Source organism: Cyprinodon variegatus, unplaced genomic scaffold (genome assembly GCF_000732505.1).
Source record: "Cyprinodon variegatus isolate N-32 unplaced genomic scaffold, C_variegatus-1.0 Scaffold117, whole genome shotgun sequence".
Taxonomy (NCBI): Eukaryota; Metazoa; Chordata; class Actinopteri; order Cyprinodontiformes; family Cyprinodontidae; genus Cyprinodon; species Cyprinodon variegatus.
The window spans coordinates 599,710-617,132 of record NW_015150570.1 but is presented as its reverse complement, the minus strand read 5'-3'; the positions used below and the strand labels follow the sequence as shown (position 1 = coordinate 617,132).

The 17,423-nt window shown below is 37.6% G+C and overlaps 1 protein-coding gene across 4 annotated transcripts in view; it reads right to left on the bottom strand.

Annotated features, from left to right (window-relative positions):
* Nucleotides 1-17,423, bottom strand: part of ephb2 (EPH receptor B2) — a 158,439-nt gene that overhangs the window by 82,457 nt on the left and 58,559 nt on the right. For all 4 annotated transcript variants that reach the window (XM_015375333.1, XM_015375335.1, XM_015375334.1 and 1 more), the window contains exon 3: nucleotides 5,882-6,566. In XM_015375333.1, the coding sequence (XP_015230819.1) occupies nucleotides 5,882-6,566 (685 nt within the window). The remainder of the gene's footprint in view (nucleotides 1-5,881; nucleotides 6,567-17,423) is intronic.

Below are 17,423 nucleotides of genomic sequence, written 5' to 3'. Positions count from 1 at the left end.
TGCTTGATTTATTAGCCTTACTTAGACTACCAGTCAACTAGATACCTCTAGCTGGACGGTCATGAGATCAGAGAGAGCACAGAGACATTTTAGGAAAAATCTGTGGCCTTGTCCCTGGTGAGAAATTTGAAGCCTGTATGGAAGGATATGTATCCCCCATACATCTAATTTCCAGGACAGCCAACTCAAGGCAGATTTATCATGACCAGAATAATAAATTCTCAGAAATGTCATAGGGCTATGTTTTTTTGGATAACCCCCAGACAAGCGGCGGCTGTCTTTTGGGTTAAGACGGAGATGTGTATAGGTGTTATAGAAAAGAACCAGACCCTCAGGAAGATTCCCCACTCAATTAAATGACCAATAACGTGAAGGAAGGCACAGGGATTACATGAGGTCAAACTGACTGAATCTGAGATGCAAAAGATGGTGTGGGATAATGAGGAATGTGACAGAGGGGCATGTGGAGCAGACCCTGACGTGTGCAAAAACATGTGGAAAACGTTTACAGGCTTAAAGGCCATGATCTCTAAGTTCGGCAAGATTGAAAGGAATTGCACGACACATTATCACTTCGGGGGATGATAAATGTGCTGCTAAAGCTAGAATGGAAAGTATACTTTATGCACTCCCTTTACAGTAGGCCAATAAATCTTGTAAGGCTTACCGACTTTAACTAAATAAATATTAATGTGGGTACAATACCTATAGAGTACCAACAATTTTCAGCAGTGACTGGAACTGTGAAACCATGTGGAAACATGTTCAGTGGTGTGAATACAGCTAATATAATGTTTAATTTGTAATTCCGGTAACACCTTATAAAGCTTATCTCAGGAGTAAACAGCTTTAATGAACATAAAAAGTATTTAATTCCCTGCATCAAAAACTGTATCTGTGTACTTTTATAAAATATAACTATTGTGCACAGTCTTGGGTATCCTAAAAATGGTCTAAGTGGAGTTACGCACCTACATTTTACTATTAGAGTTCATACAGTTAAAACTTTGGACACTGTGTTCAGAATAAAGTGACAGCCCCTGCTGCATACACATCACAAACATTTCATCACATCTAAATGAAAAGATTAGTAATGGAAATCAAAGGATGTTGCCTCTGATGCCGCTAATAACTCACGTTAGCTGTGCTGCTCTTTTAACAAGCAAATCTTGTCATAACGAATATCTGCACAGGCTTTAATTTGTATTCCTTATGCTTAACTGCATTTCTTTGAACAGCAGTTGAGCAAGCCATCTATCAACAAGAATAAGTGTGGCTGTTATAATGTTGTCTGAATGCTTACTCTGTTTATACAGTGTTTACATTTAAAGCCTTTTTTTCTCCCCTGTTGCTGCTTTGGTCTTGCTGATACAGAACCCCAATGCAAACCTTTTATCTCTGTTTGCAGAATACACAAAGCAGTGAACAGCTTGGTTGGGGGGCGTTTGCTTTGTCTTTGTCTAACTCCATCATGGGGGACAGTCATCGAGTCATCAGCTGGGCTGTTCCCCACTTGCACCGTTAGTCAATTAGTGTTGCCATTAAAGGCCGGATAGGCAGGGGAAATAAAAGCAGTGGCGTGGATTTGTCTGTGTAACGCTGATTTCTATCCCTAAACTCTCTCCAGACCAGGAGATGGAAATAATTGAGATTCTGACAGCGTTAGGGCGACTAATTTCTAGATTCTGCCTGCTCCGCTTTTCCATGTAATCATCTCTATTTAATCATGTCTGTACTGCCCCCTCCTATGCACTAGATCCCCTTAATTCTCTTGATCAACAACCACATTTGATTCAAGAAATATTGAATAGTTTGCTTTTAACCCATTTAATCTGGTGCAAAAAAAAAAACTTACAGCACTTGCTAGAACTGATGCATACTTAACCATAAGACTGAATGTCTCATGTTTCAAAGGATCAATGCTTTGACCTTGAGATACTTCACACGACACACAGACAGCTAAAGAGCATCACAACCAAGACTTAACCATTTTACAGTGGTATTTCTAATTACGAAGGATGGATAAGTTGAAAGAAAGAGCTTAAAACAAAAGGGTGTTAAGTGTATGATAGAATCTAAAGACGAAAGGTCATGTAAGAGGATCAGACACTATATATTACAGTATTGGTGTTTCTTTTGCATCTTCCTGTCAGCTTTGTAGACATTCTTAACTTTGTTGGTGGGGTTTCCCTACCTATAACAAGAAGCTCTGAGGACAAAGTCTTTGCTTTCAACATCCCAACCAATACCATGTGTCACAATAAATTATTCACTTGTTGTGGTCTTCATGCATAAGGAGAGTTCATTTGTAACTATTTAACTAAACTTCTTTCTGATATAATTATAAAAATGTTATAGAGTTGTTATAAAAATGACCTAATTATCTTCATCTTAAAAGTCCACCAGATCTTATCGCCCTTACTTTAAAAAGTGTTTTCACGCTCTATCAAATGATGTTTGGGTCCTTTAGCCATGGGCTGGAAGGCTAAACAAATAATATTTCTAGTGACGGTTCTCCCATTTCTTCTTAGAAACAGCCTCTCCTTTATCCAAGAAATGAATCAAGTTGTTGTTACCACTGTGACAGTTTGCTTCCAAACTTTCATTGCTCAATAACATCAGCCACACTCCCACATTTGGGACCCTTAAACTCACAATAGCATGGGGTTAGATGATCAGTTTACACTAAAAGACACATGGGTATTGTTAGGGGAGGTTGCCATTCCACCCAAGGACGTTGCCTTCGTTGTGCCCAAATAAGGGGAACGCTATTCAATTTGAAGAAACCAGCAAAGGCAAAGAGAACCTGATGTGTCTCTGTGGTGAACCATCTCCACAAAGCTCTAAGGGGAAATTAGATCTGTCTTTTTAGGACTGTCTCTGCTGAAAGCTGAAAGGCTTTTGCACGGTTCCTCGCTTTCACTGCAGTTCTTAAAGAGGAAACTTAATCTCACTTGTAAGACAGTGCAGAAATAAAGAAAAACCTTTGCAATTTGATGTGAGCACCACCTTCTGCCATCAATATTTTGACAGGTTTCATGACAGCATAATTATTTGTCAAAATCCCTGCCAGCAGTTTAATTGTTACATGCTTAATTACATGTTTTGTTGGAATTGTTGGAACACAGCATCAACTGAAATATACAGTAGCAACAGCGTCTGCATCTTTACTCCTTTGTGGGTTGGTGGGGCATAATACTTTCACAATGAAACAGGATATCTTGCAAACAATTTGAAGGCACTTCTCATAAATCAATTCATTACCCTATATTATTGGAAGGCAAAACATCTTTCACAGATCAATTTATTATCCAACCTCCTGCAGCTGAAAGGTGGTGGTTGACCACAGCTTTAAAAAACCGGTATCAGTTTTCCATCTTTAGGAAGCTGACTGAAGAGCGAACAAGCTATGCCTTACATCAAAGAGAGCCACCAGAATAATATTAGCCATAGTATATTCTTTATATTTGCTTTCTGTTTGAGTCAAAATCAATTATTCTGACATTTAGTACAAAAATTTGAAAAAAAATATCTTATAAAATTATTGTACAATGCAAAACATTTTGCATTGTACAATATAGATTCCTATTAACATCTTAATAATGTTACAATATGCAGAACTAAAAGAAATAAAATACAATCTTCAAGTACTTTTTTTTTATATAATTATTAATTTTGTCGCATTATTTGTGTTTTTTTATGAATTTGTGACGTTTTTGATTATCATATCATTAGTTTTGTTTATTTTAATTTTTTTTAAACTAAGTATCAAAAAATACGGGCAGGTTATATGAGATTGAAGGGGCTTCATCTACTTACATAATCATATTTACATTTGAGAAAGGCTTTCTGTCAAAAAAGTACAGAAAACCGGATTAATCATTCGGTTTTCTTTCCATTCAATTACTGTATTGCTATAATGCTACTGCCAGAGTCTTTTATACCACAAGTAAAATAAATCATACATGACTACTTTTATGAAAAGGTTGCACCAGTTCTCTAAATGTAAAAATCTGTGTCTTTAAAACAGTACTGATCAAAAGGAAAATTATTCCTAAATGCATTTCCCCTTGTGGGCCTATATAAGCTGATCAAACCCTTTTCATTTAGTGCTCCGATGATTAGAACTAAGTATCAGGATTTCAGACCAGTTCAACCATAAACTGAGATGTTCAGAAGGTGTTGCCTTTTCTTATAGAAAAAAATATATATTTTTTTACTGCAGCTTTACCATAAATGTTAAAGACTACATTGTGACTTCAATATCTTGTCTGTCTACTTATGGTTTAAATGTGCATCTCTGTACAATATGTTTGTTTAAATTGTGCCAATAGAAAAAACTTGCCTTGCCAAGTCTGGAATACAAACTAGCTGTCTACCTTGGGATCTTTACATTCCCTACGTTCAAATTTTCTGAACATATTATCTTCATATTATATCGCGAAATCTTCCTGCACTTCTTCTTGTGTACATCCTTTTTAGTACTCATTGAACGTGTCCAGCAGTGTTTGTTATGCAGCACCCATCATGTTTTCCCTCCCAGCATACGGACACTGGGGGATGAGTTGTAATTACAGGCTCATACGTGAGAGGCAGGAATAAACCAATCAGATGCACAGGTGGGGGTATGAGGTTCTGGGATGGATCAGCATGACTCCGGCTTGCAAGCTATGCATGTGGTGCTGTGCTGAGTGATCAAGATCTCTAACTACAATGACCAGATACCACCTGCTAAAGTTTGGATAGGCCAAGGCGCAGATAAATGCTGGCTCCATCGATTGTTTAAAAAGCTTGATCAATTTTCCTGTAAGCGGTTCCTAATGACAGTGAAAAATCTCCAGTCCATTTAAATAAGTGGAGGAGAACATTTTCTGGTGCTTTTCTGTCCATTTTTTTGCTGATTGGAATGGCATGTTGATGGAAAAAACAGTGTTTCTTTAAAGTGGGTGCTGTTTGTAGCACTTTTGCCTTGCAGCAAGAAGATCCTGGATTTGATTGCTAGCTTAGCATCCTTCTGCATAGAGTTTGCATGTTTTCCCTGGGCATGCGTTGGTTCTCTACTCCAACTACAACTTCCTCCAACAGTCCAAAAGATCACTTTTAGGTTTATAGACATCTCCAAATTCTCCTTAGGTATGTGTATGTGCATGTGTGTGAGTGGGTGTGTGTGTGCGCGTGTCTCTGTGTTGTCCTGTCCAGGATGTATCCCATCTGGAGATAGGAACAAGCTCCATCAAGACCCTGATGGATAGTCAGAAGAAGATGGGTGTTTCTTTAAAGAGTAAGCCCCACCAATGTTGATATTTCCAGATAAAGAGTATAAACAGAGTTTATAGGGAGCCATTTTAATGTCACTGCGCATTATTTTTATATTATAATGTGAGCTTGTTTAGTTCTGCAATAGTTTGTCTTAAATCTATTTTTGTGACGACCTAAGAGGTTGAACAGTGGCAATAGCAGTTTAATTTTAGGAAAAAACTAAGACTTATCACACGTTCCAAACAAAGCTATGTCATTGTGTTATGGGTCTGGGAGCCCTGTTCCCATAAAATATTGTGGGAAAATCAAAAGAAAACCCATATTTCACAGTGTGTTTATATTGGGAAATAGCAAACAGAGGGGATTAAGGTATTGTTATGGAAATGTGATGATGGCTTCAGTTAAATAAACGATGAATAGAATTTATACCTTTCATCATATTTTGATGCATGACCTTATAACACTATTGTATCTCAACGAATAAGCTCTTTGAACAGCTTAAGGTCTGCTACCACACGTAGCATAAATAGACTCCTTGCCTGGTGGGATTACTCCTTCATGGTGGCAGATCAAAGTGAATCATTGGACTTAAAAGGATAGCAAAAACAATGCCACAACATACCTCTACAAACAGTTCCGTTTTCCACAGCCTCATTCCCGGCTTTGCACATACAGCGCCCAATGGGTACCATCCACTCTCCATCTCCGTTGCAGTAAAGCTTTATGGGAACATCCACCTCCTCTGCGTTCGGGATGCAAACACCCCTTGCTGCCACCAGCGAGGTGCTCTCTGCTCCTGATAGAGTCTCCTGAAACAGTGCCCCGTTAGTGATAATCCGAGGACACTTTCTGTAGAAGACCCGGACTGCAATGAGCGACATGCAGCCTCCGTAGTCCTGAAAGGCTAAGTAAAAACCATTTCTTGACACAGGGCCAAAACTTCTCACTTCAGTGTTGATCTTCATCACTCTGCCTCCAAGGTCAACCTGGGAGAAACTCTCATCTGCTGCAATGGTGTCAACTTTGATCCAGGGATTCTCCATCCATGCTGGAGATGTTCTGGTGGCTGTGTCTGAATCTGATTCATAGTAATAAAGGTTAAAAGTTTCTTTACAGGAGCCCGGGACATTAGGGATGCTACTGCAGTCTCTAACAGAGAATTTCATTTCCACGTGGATCCGCTGAGCACCACGACGCCTGATGTATTTTGTCCGTACCCAGTTGTTCTGATTGCTGTCAAAAACATTACAGACCTGGTACGTCCTGATGGTGTTCATATGTTCGTCGTAACCGCTCACCTCCTCCCACTGTTGAGGGACAGGAAGAAAAAACAAATTAACATTTTTCTTATGAGTAATTCTTAATGTTGCTGCATCACAGAACTGAACTTATGGAAGAAAGTTAATGCTCTATCATTAAGTAAAACAGCTACAGTATCCAGATCCATTCAATTAGGTACAAATGAGATGAAAAGTAATTACTATATATTTTTCTACTTGAGATTAGGATTTTTTTTAAGGAGAATCTGTAATAAAGTTGATTACTGACACTACACCTCTTACTGCAATATTCTGATTAAAAATTGACTCATATTGCAATGATGCATTAGGCACAGCCCATAATAGGACACATGACACTTTGCATGGAGCACCTACTGCTCTGAATGGGTCGTTCTTTCAGAAAATGACATATTTTCGAGTAGATATACTCAAGTTAACAATTATTTGAAAAATTAAATAGTTGCCAAATATTTTAATAATCTATTAGTCAGAATAATTGTTTAGTATCAGTCCCATCCAATATACCATAGAATTTAAGGAACGTGACAATAGTTATTATTAAATTTAAGGAGACAGATCTAAAAATACATGAGATATATTTCAAGAGTATTTATGTTGTAGATTGAAGTTTGAACACTGCGTTCTTTACCAAAGGATCATGACATCCCCCACAAGGAACGTAAGCCCATTAGGTCAATGCTAAAGAAGCTGGCTAATGATAGTGCTGTATCCAAGCACGTCAACTGAAAGTTAGAAGGAAAAAGGGAGGTTTAATAAGTTTTTCAAGGATAACGACAGCCTTAAGAGTACTGTAAAGCAAAGCACATTCAATTTGGGGATATTAACAAGGTTAGAACTGCAGCTGGAGTCTTTACTCCAACAACCACCAAAGCAACATAGGCTAGAACTGTTACCGGTTAAGATACGTCTAAACTGGAGAGAAGAACTGTTCTACCTTGGCAAAAAGGAATGGACTGTTCCTTGGTTTACCTATGATTCTTTTTCAAATCAAGCTAAATTTTGTAAAGTATTTACAAATCAAGGTCTTAAGAATCTGAAGCTACAGTTTAGAGTGTATACACTATGGCATTAAGTAGTATAGGTTATGCATAGACATATTTTTCAGAAGGGGGAAAGTTTTTTTTTTCTCTAAATTTCTGAGAAACAGCATTTGTGGTTTTCATTGGCTGCAAGCTGACCTCATTAATATAAAGAAATAATTTTTCATATATAACATTCAACAAGTATTGCTGGATGAATAACAAAAATGTATAAGAAATCTGAATCTTAAAACCTTAATTGTTATAACAATTTTTCATGATTTTTTTCCATTATATTTTGAAGAATGTTTCTTTGATGAGAGTCTCAGAATCAAACTTTGAATGAAAGAATTCAGCAACACTTGACTAGAGTCCAGATATTCTGCATGTCATTGTGACTTCTCACTGTGATAGTGCAGTCCAGATAAAACCTCTGCTTTGGCCATGAATCAGAACAGCTTTTAACACCGTGCTCTCCAAACACCACTGCAAGTCATGACCTCGACCTAAGCATTTCAGCCAAGTCAAAAAAAATATCTGTTCTCATTCGCTGAACAATTTTGCATTTGCAGTCCAGCCTACTTTCGCTCCCCTTCACTCTTCACTTCACAGCTGATATAATTTCTCAAATTAGTGCCCACTTAGTGAGGACTTTGACAGATTTTGACGGGCTGGGAGAAGAAAGTCACCCCTCTTGTTACAAACATGCATTCTATTAAACACTCTGACTAATTAGAACAGCTTTAGTTCTCAAATCCCACGCCGCTTTTAATTATGGCTACTGGGATGCTTGGCTTGACCTAGACCTTTACAAATACAAGCCTAAACACGGATATCATATGCCACAAAAGAAGAAAAATCCAGATTATTTTTGCCTAACAAGTTTTCTTACATTATAGACATCAAAATATGCACAAATATAATTAAAATATTATTTTAAAATTTAACTTATTTTAAAAGATATTAAGATAAAATGTTAACACATCAGAAAGTATCAATGGAATCTAAAGAGTAAAATGGCTACTAATTTAAGATTTGATTTACTTTGAGCTTTTTTTCTTGAAGTTATCACAGTGTACTTCAATGCAAAGACATGGGTGCATGTTTGTTTTGCCTGCTTATGATGTTGGGTTTAAGGGTAAGGCTGTCTTTTGGCCACAACTGACAGACACCAGTGTCCCAGGTCATAGGCAGCCATCGACCTCCCCACTTGTTGAGGAGCAGTGGGGAAGCTGTGGGCCAATTAAATGAGAGCGGACAGCCTGTTCTGATGAGCACAGAGCGTTGAACAATCGCAGTTTAATAAAATGAATGTGGAGGCAGGTGGGGGAGGCTGCTAATGAGGGATGCAGGCGAGTGGAAACTCCAGAAAAACGTGTTGGCAGAAATGTGGGGGAAGGGTTGAGTTGGACAAAAAAAAAAAAAGAGAGAGACCCCAAACAAAATGTGTTTTGATGAAGGGCCCTCTTTTGTCCTGTCATGGCCTTTTTGCCCTCCTTTCATCACAGCTAGTGGAGGGAAGCAAATGGGGCATAATAAGAGCCTAACGATCAAGCATAGAGTGTGAAATTAGAAGAAACGTCTTCATTTTCACAGCTTTTTTACCCCGGCTCTTATCAAGAGGTCTCTCAAAGGGTGATCATGTGTTTTAACTGCAGCAGGTAGAAGTAACACTGGTGGTGGATGCCAAGATAGATTAGCTAGATGGAAAGAGCTCGCCTTAGATAGCAATGAACACAAAAATAAAAGTTTCATGTTCTAAAATCCAACCTACTGTACTCTGATTAAAACATTTCAGTGTATAACAAAAAAATTAGCTTAAGGGTTCTCAATGTAATGTTTTTTTTTTGTTTTTGTTTGTGTGTGTGCGTGTTGGGTAAATGTAACCCTTTGGATTTTGTTCAGATAACCACAAAACATCATAGTCCCACCTAAAGACCCGAAAAGCCTTAATGAGCATGCAGTCAGTTTGCCTTTTTGCAGTTTTTGGTCAGTTTGTACATTTAGAAATTAAAAAACAATCAACTAGACTTGGTTTCCAAGTTTGAAGATGTTTCGTTTCCCATCCAGAAAGCTTTTTTAATGCAAATTGTCAACAATTAGCATTGGGAAGCGAAACGTCTTCAAACTTGGAAATCAAGTCCAGTGGATTGTTTTGTTTTTTTTGTTTTTACTTTTTTGGAATGACTATGACCTGACCTGACTGAGAACCTTCACCAGCATTATGTAGATTTAGATTTAACCATGCATTACTTGAAACTGAGGAATTTTTTCTTTTTACCTGCCTTAACAGAAGGAAATAAATAATTTTTGTTTTTTTATATACTCTATTCATAGTTTACTTAAAAGTTAACATGATCATACAACTGCAGTAAATAAGATATAACATAAGAAAGCTGCTTAGTTATTTGGCTCAATATGGCATCAGAACCAATATAAAGAGGACTATAAAGTAAAACAACAATTTCACAATATTGTATAACTGCATTTAGTTAAATGAGATATGGCTTGTTTATGACTAATCATAGCCACAAAGAAAAACACTTAACTACAATGAAAACCAATTACATTTGCCATATTTCAAGTACATAGGTAAAGAATAGTCTGATTGCAGGTACAAAAAAGGGAGGAACAGAACCAGAAGCAACACTTTATTCTACAAAGGATCAGACTCTTTCAATCAAAATCAAATGGTGTGAAAAAGAATGCCTGACTGACTCCAGACAAAAGCATACCGTTATGTGCTTTAATTGCTCAGGCTGTTAGATGTCCTGAAACCTACATTCCAGGGTTCACAAAAAAATATTCAAGTGTTTGGTTAAAAAATATTTACATTTAGACAATACTTGCATTTGCATAACAGCAAACATAACAAATAACTAAAATTAGTGTGAATTTGCAAAAAAAAATAAAAAAGCCAATTCAAAATGTTATTACATCTACATCAGTGTGACTCTCATAATCTGTTAGGCAAACAACAAAATAGGACTACCATCACTTTAAGATCCCTTTTAATTTGATATACTTAAGAACTAGATACTTTCCTCTTTAGGTAAGCAATATGGAGACAAGATTGACCAGCTAAGAAAAGGACACTGAATTGAATATTGATCAGTTTGGTTGGAAAATAGCTGGGCTCATGGAGACTACAGTGCTGTACGTAGAGCTGCTCTCATTTAGAGTTACATGAGGTCCTACAGTTCAGTGATCCTCACTAAGATTAAGGTTCAGAATCAATATCACGCGTTCTACTCCAGGAGAAGTTTCACTGAGCTGCAATCTATATGTGTCAATGACAATATGTCTCTTTGATTGGTAAAGTTAGAAGGATTGCACCAACACAGCTGAAATATAGACTGGAGTTGCAGCTACACCACATGTTTAAACAATGCAAAATTGGAAATTATATCAGTGAATAAAAGCTTTATTGTCAAATGTTATGGCTGACTAATGTTTTGCAAAATAAACTAATTGTACTTTAACATCTAAGGACAGATTATTGTATTATTGATTTGCTTATTTAAAGATCAAAGATGAGAAGACATCAAGTCATGGTATTTCAGGCATTACTTAAAGGCCAGAAATTAAAGACATTGGCAATGGCTTTTATTTGAGACATGAGTTGTTTGTAATTTGCCTTAATTCAATTCAATTCAATCATCTGTTAATCCAAAAGGGAAATTAAATGTTACAGTAACTCATGGGATATTTTCAACGTGTGTGTTGACAGCTGTAGGCTGGAAGGATCTTCTATAGCTGTCTGTCTTGCACCGGATCTAGAGAATCCTCTTACTGCAGACACCGTTGTTGTTGTTTAACAATCTGATGAAGATGATGCTTACTGTTGTCCAAAAAGTTCTTTACTTTATGAAGAATTCTTCTTTGTAAAATCATCTCCAGAGGTTCTAGAGGAGTTCCTGGAAGAGACCCGGCCTTCTTTATTAGCTTGTTAAGCTTTTTTAGGTATTTTACTTTGATGCTGTTATTCTGGCAGGGGATGGCAGAAAAGATGACATTCTCCAATACGGACTTACAGAAGATTTAGTATACACAACAATAAACAAACTGCAGGGGGTGCTGATGGCTGGTTGTGGACCAACAGAAGTCTCTCTAAGATCTTTATGACGTGGGATGTCAGGGCATCAGTTCTATAAGGTCATTGAGGAGTGTTTGGTGTTTTTCTTTGGTACTGTAACAAAGCAGGAGGTCTTCCACCCTGGAACTGTCTCCTGGGTCAGACTAAGCTTGGTGAGGTTCTTTAGAATCCTGCAGAGCTGCTCTGTACAGGCCTTCAGGACTCTGGCGCTGACCCCATCAGGACCTGGTGTCTTATTGCAGTTTAGTTTCCCTAGTTGTTTCTTAACTCAAATAGGTGAAAGATGGACTTTCAGACTTCCGTTTGTCTGAACATCCTTCTGCTTGAAACCTGGGATCTTCCTAATGCCTGAAAATACATCTCTGATATTGTTCTGCAGGAGTTTGCTATAGGACAGAAGCAAGCTCACTGTGAAGATTCATTGTGAAATCTTAACAATGGATCTTGTGCAACACAACAACAACATGCAACACTGGCGATCAAAAGAAACAAGGGATTATAAAAAGGAGCCATTAAAAAAGAGTAATCAATTATTTAAAATTGAGTACATTCAGCTTTAGGTGGAAAATGATGGGCCTTCCTCTTAACCAACTCCATATTTTATAGGGATTGAACTCTGCATCCATCTCATAGGACAAAAACATCCATGTTACTATCATAGAAGATACAATATCTTTGAACACAATAAGAATCCTGCTTTTTCACAATTACTTTACACTTAACGAAATCCAGAAAATGTGTTTTCGAGAAATTGTTATCAGTTTAGAATCACATTTGTTAATGCAAAGTTTTAATTATAAAGTATATGATAAATGAAATACTTAATTTATTCAAGAACATCAAGTAATGCACATGGTTTTAATAAAGTAGTAAGTGATAAAATGAGTCCTAGTTTTTTAACGCTTTTGTTGTTAAGGGTTATCCACCAGCCAAACGAGCAGTCTTTACTAATAAAATCCATCAATAAATAATCAGTAATATTACAGCACAGAAAAAACAACTAAAATCAAACTCGACACATCCAACTTCAGAACTTCCATAAGGGTGACAGCTTTAAGAAAGAAGCGTATCAGTGGAAGTTGGTTAGTGAGACAACTTCAGCTTTAACTCTGACTTTCCTGTACCATAAAGTTGAAGTCTGTAATGTTACTGTGAAATGGATCATCTATCATTTAGAGCAAAGAATCTGTATGAGACGGAAAAAGAAAACGCATTAAGGTATTTCTGTCGATTTAGGGGCTACATTTGATGACGTTCTCCATTTTAAAAGCAGAGCAGATGTCCATTTGTCCCATTGAGTTCTTGCACAGCTCAAAAATCAGGATGATTTCACTCAGACTGATCACTTCTTGTATTAATATGATGAAATTGTGGCATCAGCTTCCAGCTTTAATGCAGCCCATACATTATTGAATTAAAAAGTCCAACTTAACAGATGAAATTATGTTTTTTTGTTTTATTGTTATCCGCTCCCAAGTCCTTTTCATTCACGAGGGGCACGAGATTAATATGTAGCACAGTGACTGAGATGCAGGATTTGTTAAATGTCACTGATGTATAACTTGCGCCTTTACGCCGTCAGCAATCCTTTGCCATGTCATTTGCATATTTTTTATTCCGCCACAGTATTATACTTTTTATTGAGTTTTTTTTTTCCTCTTCGTATTTCTCTAAGATGACTCTCCTTTCTGCACTCGTGATTGTGATTGGTCTGCTACCTTGAACCCGCCCCTTTATATGTATACATTCACAGATTCATGATCATTTCAAGCTGGATTGAGTTAGTGAGTTCATAACCAGCTTCGTGATATCACTGATCCTGATTGCCATTGTCGTGGATTGGTTTAACTGGATAAACGGGAAGTAAACCCACAACGTTGAGTTTGCTTCCTGGTACTTGGATTCATCTTTAAAAAATCCTAACATGGATTTCTTGGCTGTAGGTGAGGTCTGTCATTCCCATTTTGCACGTTTTTGTCTTCATCCCCTCTAACATGAACACATTTTTGGGCGCAATTTCCCTGAATACTGTCCTAAATACTGGAAACGTACAGAACTATTCTAACTGTTAATAAGGGATAAAAACATATGTACTATGTCTCAGTTTTAGACTGTAAAACTGACTAGACGCCACCTCTCAAGACATTGATTTCTTTGACAAAAAAACAATGGGCTATTCACATATGACAAGATTTATTTGAACTGGTTATATTTGGATATAGTGTGTTTCCAGCTGTTTTTTTGTTGCCCACATGAGCAAAGAAATAACAAACTCTCAACTCAGTGACTGTACTGTACACATCAGGATTTTCTGTTAACTTTCATGGGATTGTCACTGCCACAAATGCAACCAAACCCTACATGAAAACAATGTCAAACTCCGCAAATTGTGCAGCGCTGATATCTCCTTTCAAGGAAAGTCTGATCACAAAACAGAAGCAGAGAAACATGTATCTGAAGGCATTACAAATGCCCTTGAAGAGATTTCATGCAGAAAAGAAAATGCCATTAAGCTGTCAAAAAATTCCGTCTTTCACATCTGGAAGACGGTTACAACCAACATGCAGACGGTCAGGAAGTTTTTTGGCTGCATCATGTTGACCACAAATTCACTCTTCATGGACATTGTCTTCAACAGCCAGTCAGATCTGTGATAAATACTTCTATTTCTTCTTTGTGAACACTCTTTAAGAGCTCTTTACTGTATTCAAAGCTCTGCAGAATCACTTTTTACTGTTATTTCACAGTTCCATAACAGTTCTATAACCCAAAATGTTTCTTGGAGTAAAAAAAAAAAGAAAACAAGCATTAGTCAAGCGATGGAATGCATACACTGTCAGAAAAATCAAACATTTAATTTTATTATTGTTTTCACACAATATAAACCTTGTATTTATCACATCTTGTCATTACAGTGTTTGAATTAACCTGACCTAGCCCCATGATACCAAGCCACATTTCATATCAACGCTCAATCACTGACAGAAGTAAATAAATTATTCACTCAAAAGCAGAGAGAGAAACCCAATGGAAAACTCTTGGGGCACATTTGCCCTGTTTGCAGTTGTGGGAAATCTGTCAGAGCAAGAGTACCTTCCCTAGAGGGACAGCGGACAAATGACACCCACTGTCTGCATTCAATTACTATGAGCGAGGCCATGGGAGCCAAATCCTGAAGGAAAGAGGGCCTCACAGAGAGGAGAGACTTACCCATTCCAAGGCTTAAGTAGAACTGTCTGCTCTAGCCTGCTTTGGTTTACATTGTCCACTCCTAATGCACAACACATGAACCAGGAACAACTCCATCTTTTTCTTCCCTTTCTCAACGCTACATGTGGATCATATTCATATATGTTCTTGAATCTTTCTAAAAAACTAATTTCACAGACTTTAATTGTGAATCACTGCAAATTAGTGGTCTCCTTTAAGCTCCATTTATCCAGTTTTCAATTACTCTCGAGCCAGAAGAAAGGCTATGTTAAAAAGAAGTCTTGATGGCTTGCTTGAATTATCCACAATTATTTGTACACAACCGCAATACAATACGGAATAGTTTTGACAAATCAAAACAGATTTCAAACATTTGTTTTTAGCATGGAGTCAACATCAAGTTCCAACAAAAGTCTGCTATGCCGTGTGTCCCTAAGTGACACTAGATATACTGCATCCTGGTACCACACCACATTAAAACACGTCCATAATGATAACCTAACCCACACACACCACCCGATTATGCTCTCATTCTATGCAGGAGACCTCGACTTTCCCTCCACAGTAGTTTCGGTGTGCTCCCTTGGGCTGTAAGTCTATTTCTAAATGGCTGCAGTTGTCAACTGAAAGAAAAACATCGACCACTTAACCCTGCCCTGCTGGCCAGCTATATATCAGTTCACATAGTCATATAGTAGATATTCAGTGAGTCAAACTGCAGTCGTGTACTAGCTACAGCTGATCACTGTTCACTTCCTTTTAGTTTCTTTAAATAGCACCAAATCACCAGAAGAAGTCATTCCAGGGCACTGCACAGAAAAGGTAAACAGATGTAATTCAAATGAAACTGTCATCTATTCCGGTACTTTCTGTTTACTCAGAATTAAAGGTGTTGAAAAACTAACTTGCAAATTTGCATCTAATGTTTAATTCAATTTTCATTCCTGAGCACAAAGTAGTGGGGGAAAAAAACAGGAGATTAAGAATTCCCTGCAAACACCACCCCCCCTTTAGAATCTGACATCTGACTTGGTCGGCTGGGGTTTGAGACAACAGCAAAAGAAATAAAGAATTGAAAAGAAAAAAAGTGAACACTACTTTTAAACCTGGAATTAAGCGGAGTGGTTCCTCTAAATGCATCTGTCAGTTTTAACTGAATGCACCTGAAAGAGAACTCTTGTGAATATGTATGTCCCAAACATGCAAATTCTTTTCTGTATCCCAATGTGCACAGCTGCTGCTGCACCGGACAGCCGATTTGCTTTGCTAACTTGTTTGTTTTGTATGCTTCGGGTGTTTCTGCTACATGATCGCTGTGTCTCCAGAGTTGTATTTTCTCTCCTTTTCTGTCCCTGCCCCAATGCATGCAAAGAAGCCATGGTGGAGGAGAGGCACTCACTTCCATAGCTGTTAAAGAGGTGTGTGCAAATTGCAAAAAATGGAAGACTTCTCTGTGCAGTGTATTGCTCAAACAAAGCCATTGTCTCATAGAATAACTGAACAAGGACAATCATATGGTAATTTGATATCTTTAAGTGCAACTTTGTATGTAGAGATTTGTTAATCCTTGAGACATGGCATTAGTACTTATATGGTTTCTGAAGATATACACATGCCAGTGCTACTGAAAAGTGTGGCCATTATGGTGGGTAAAGAGTCAATTCCAAAATGTAGAGAGAGAGTCCCCCATGATGAAGTCAAAACTGCTGTACTTATTTCACTGCAGTCTTCTCTATCATGCCAGTCAAAACTCACTAGATTGGTGTCTAAGAAAACTACGTTCAGGGTTTTTATTAATTTATTCCTTTATTCAGAGCTTATAATATATTCAACTGTGTTCTTCTTGTGAAAACAGGTTCAGAGCTCAGCTGCTTAAATGTTCCTTCCTACACAAAGCTACCTATTGCTGTACCTTCTCTAAAATGGAAAATATTTATTGATCAGTGCTTCAGTTATCCTTTTGCGTGTCGGCCTGTTTTCTCCAATCTTGAGTCGACCTCTGCAGAAAGCAGCTCACGCTGAGCCTGGTTCTACTAGAGGTTTTTTTCAGTTAAAAGGGAGTTTTTCCTCCCCATTTTTCGCTCCTTGCTTGCTCAGTGTGTGAGATTGCTGCAAAGTCAATGACAAAATGAAAGCAAATGTCTACTGTTAATGTATGCTCATTCAGGAGAGGCACATAAAGGCACACAGCTCAAGGCAATCAGCTCAGTTTTCTTGAAAAAAATTTAATCAATCTGACTGACTGAATCATCCCTGTAAAATGCCTTAAGATGACATGTTTTGTTAATTTGCACAATTTAAACATAGTCTCTTAACTTGTTTAAACAGAAAGTATTCCTAGACTTGTGTTTCAACACAAAAAAAGTTTGTGGCCCATAAAGAGACACATTTAAAACTTTGTCAGCTGTGTTTTCTCAAACCCCAAGTTGTTCATGGCAGATGGCTGCTCAAACAGCACCATGTTCTTCTAACGGTTACTTCCTATTAAAGCAGGGCTCGATGTTAACCATCGCCCGATCAGCCGGGGCAAGTAGTTTT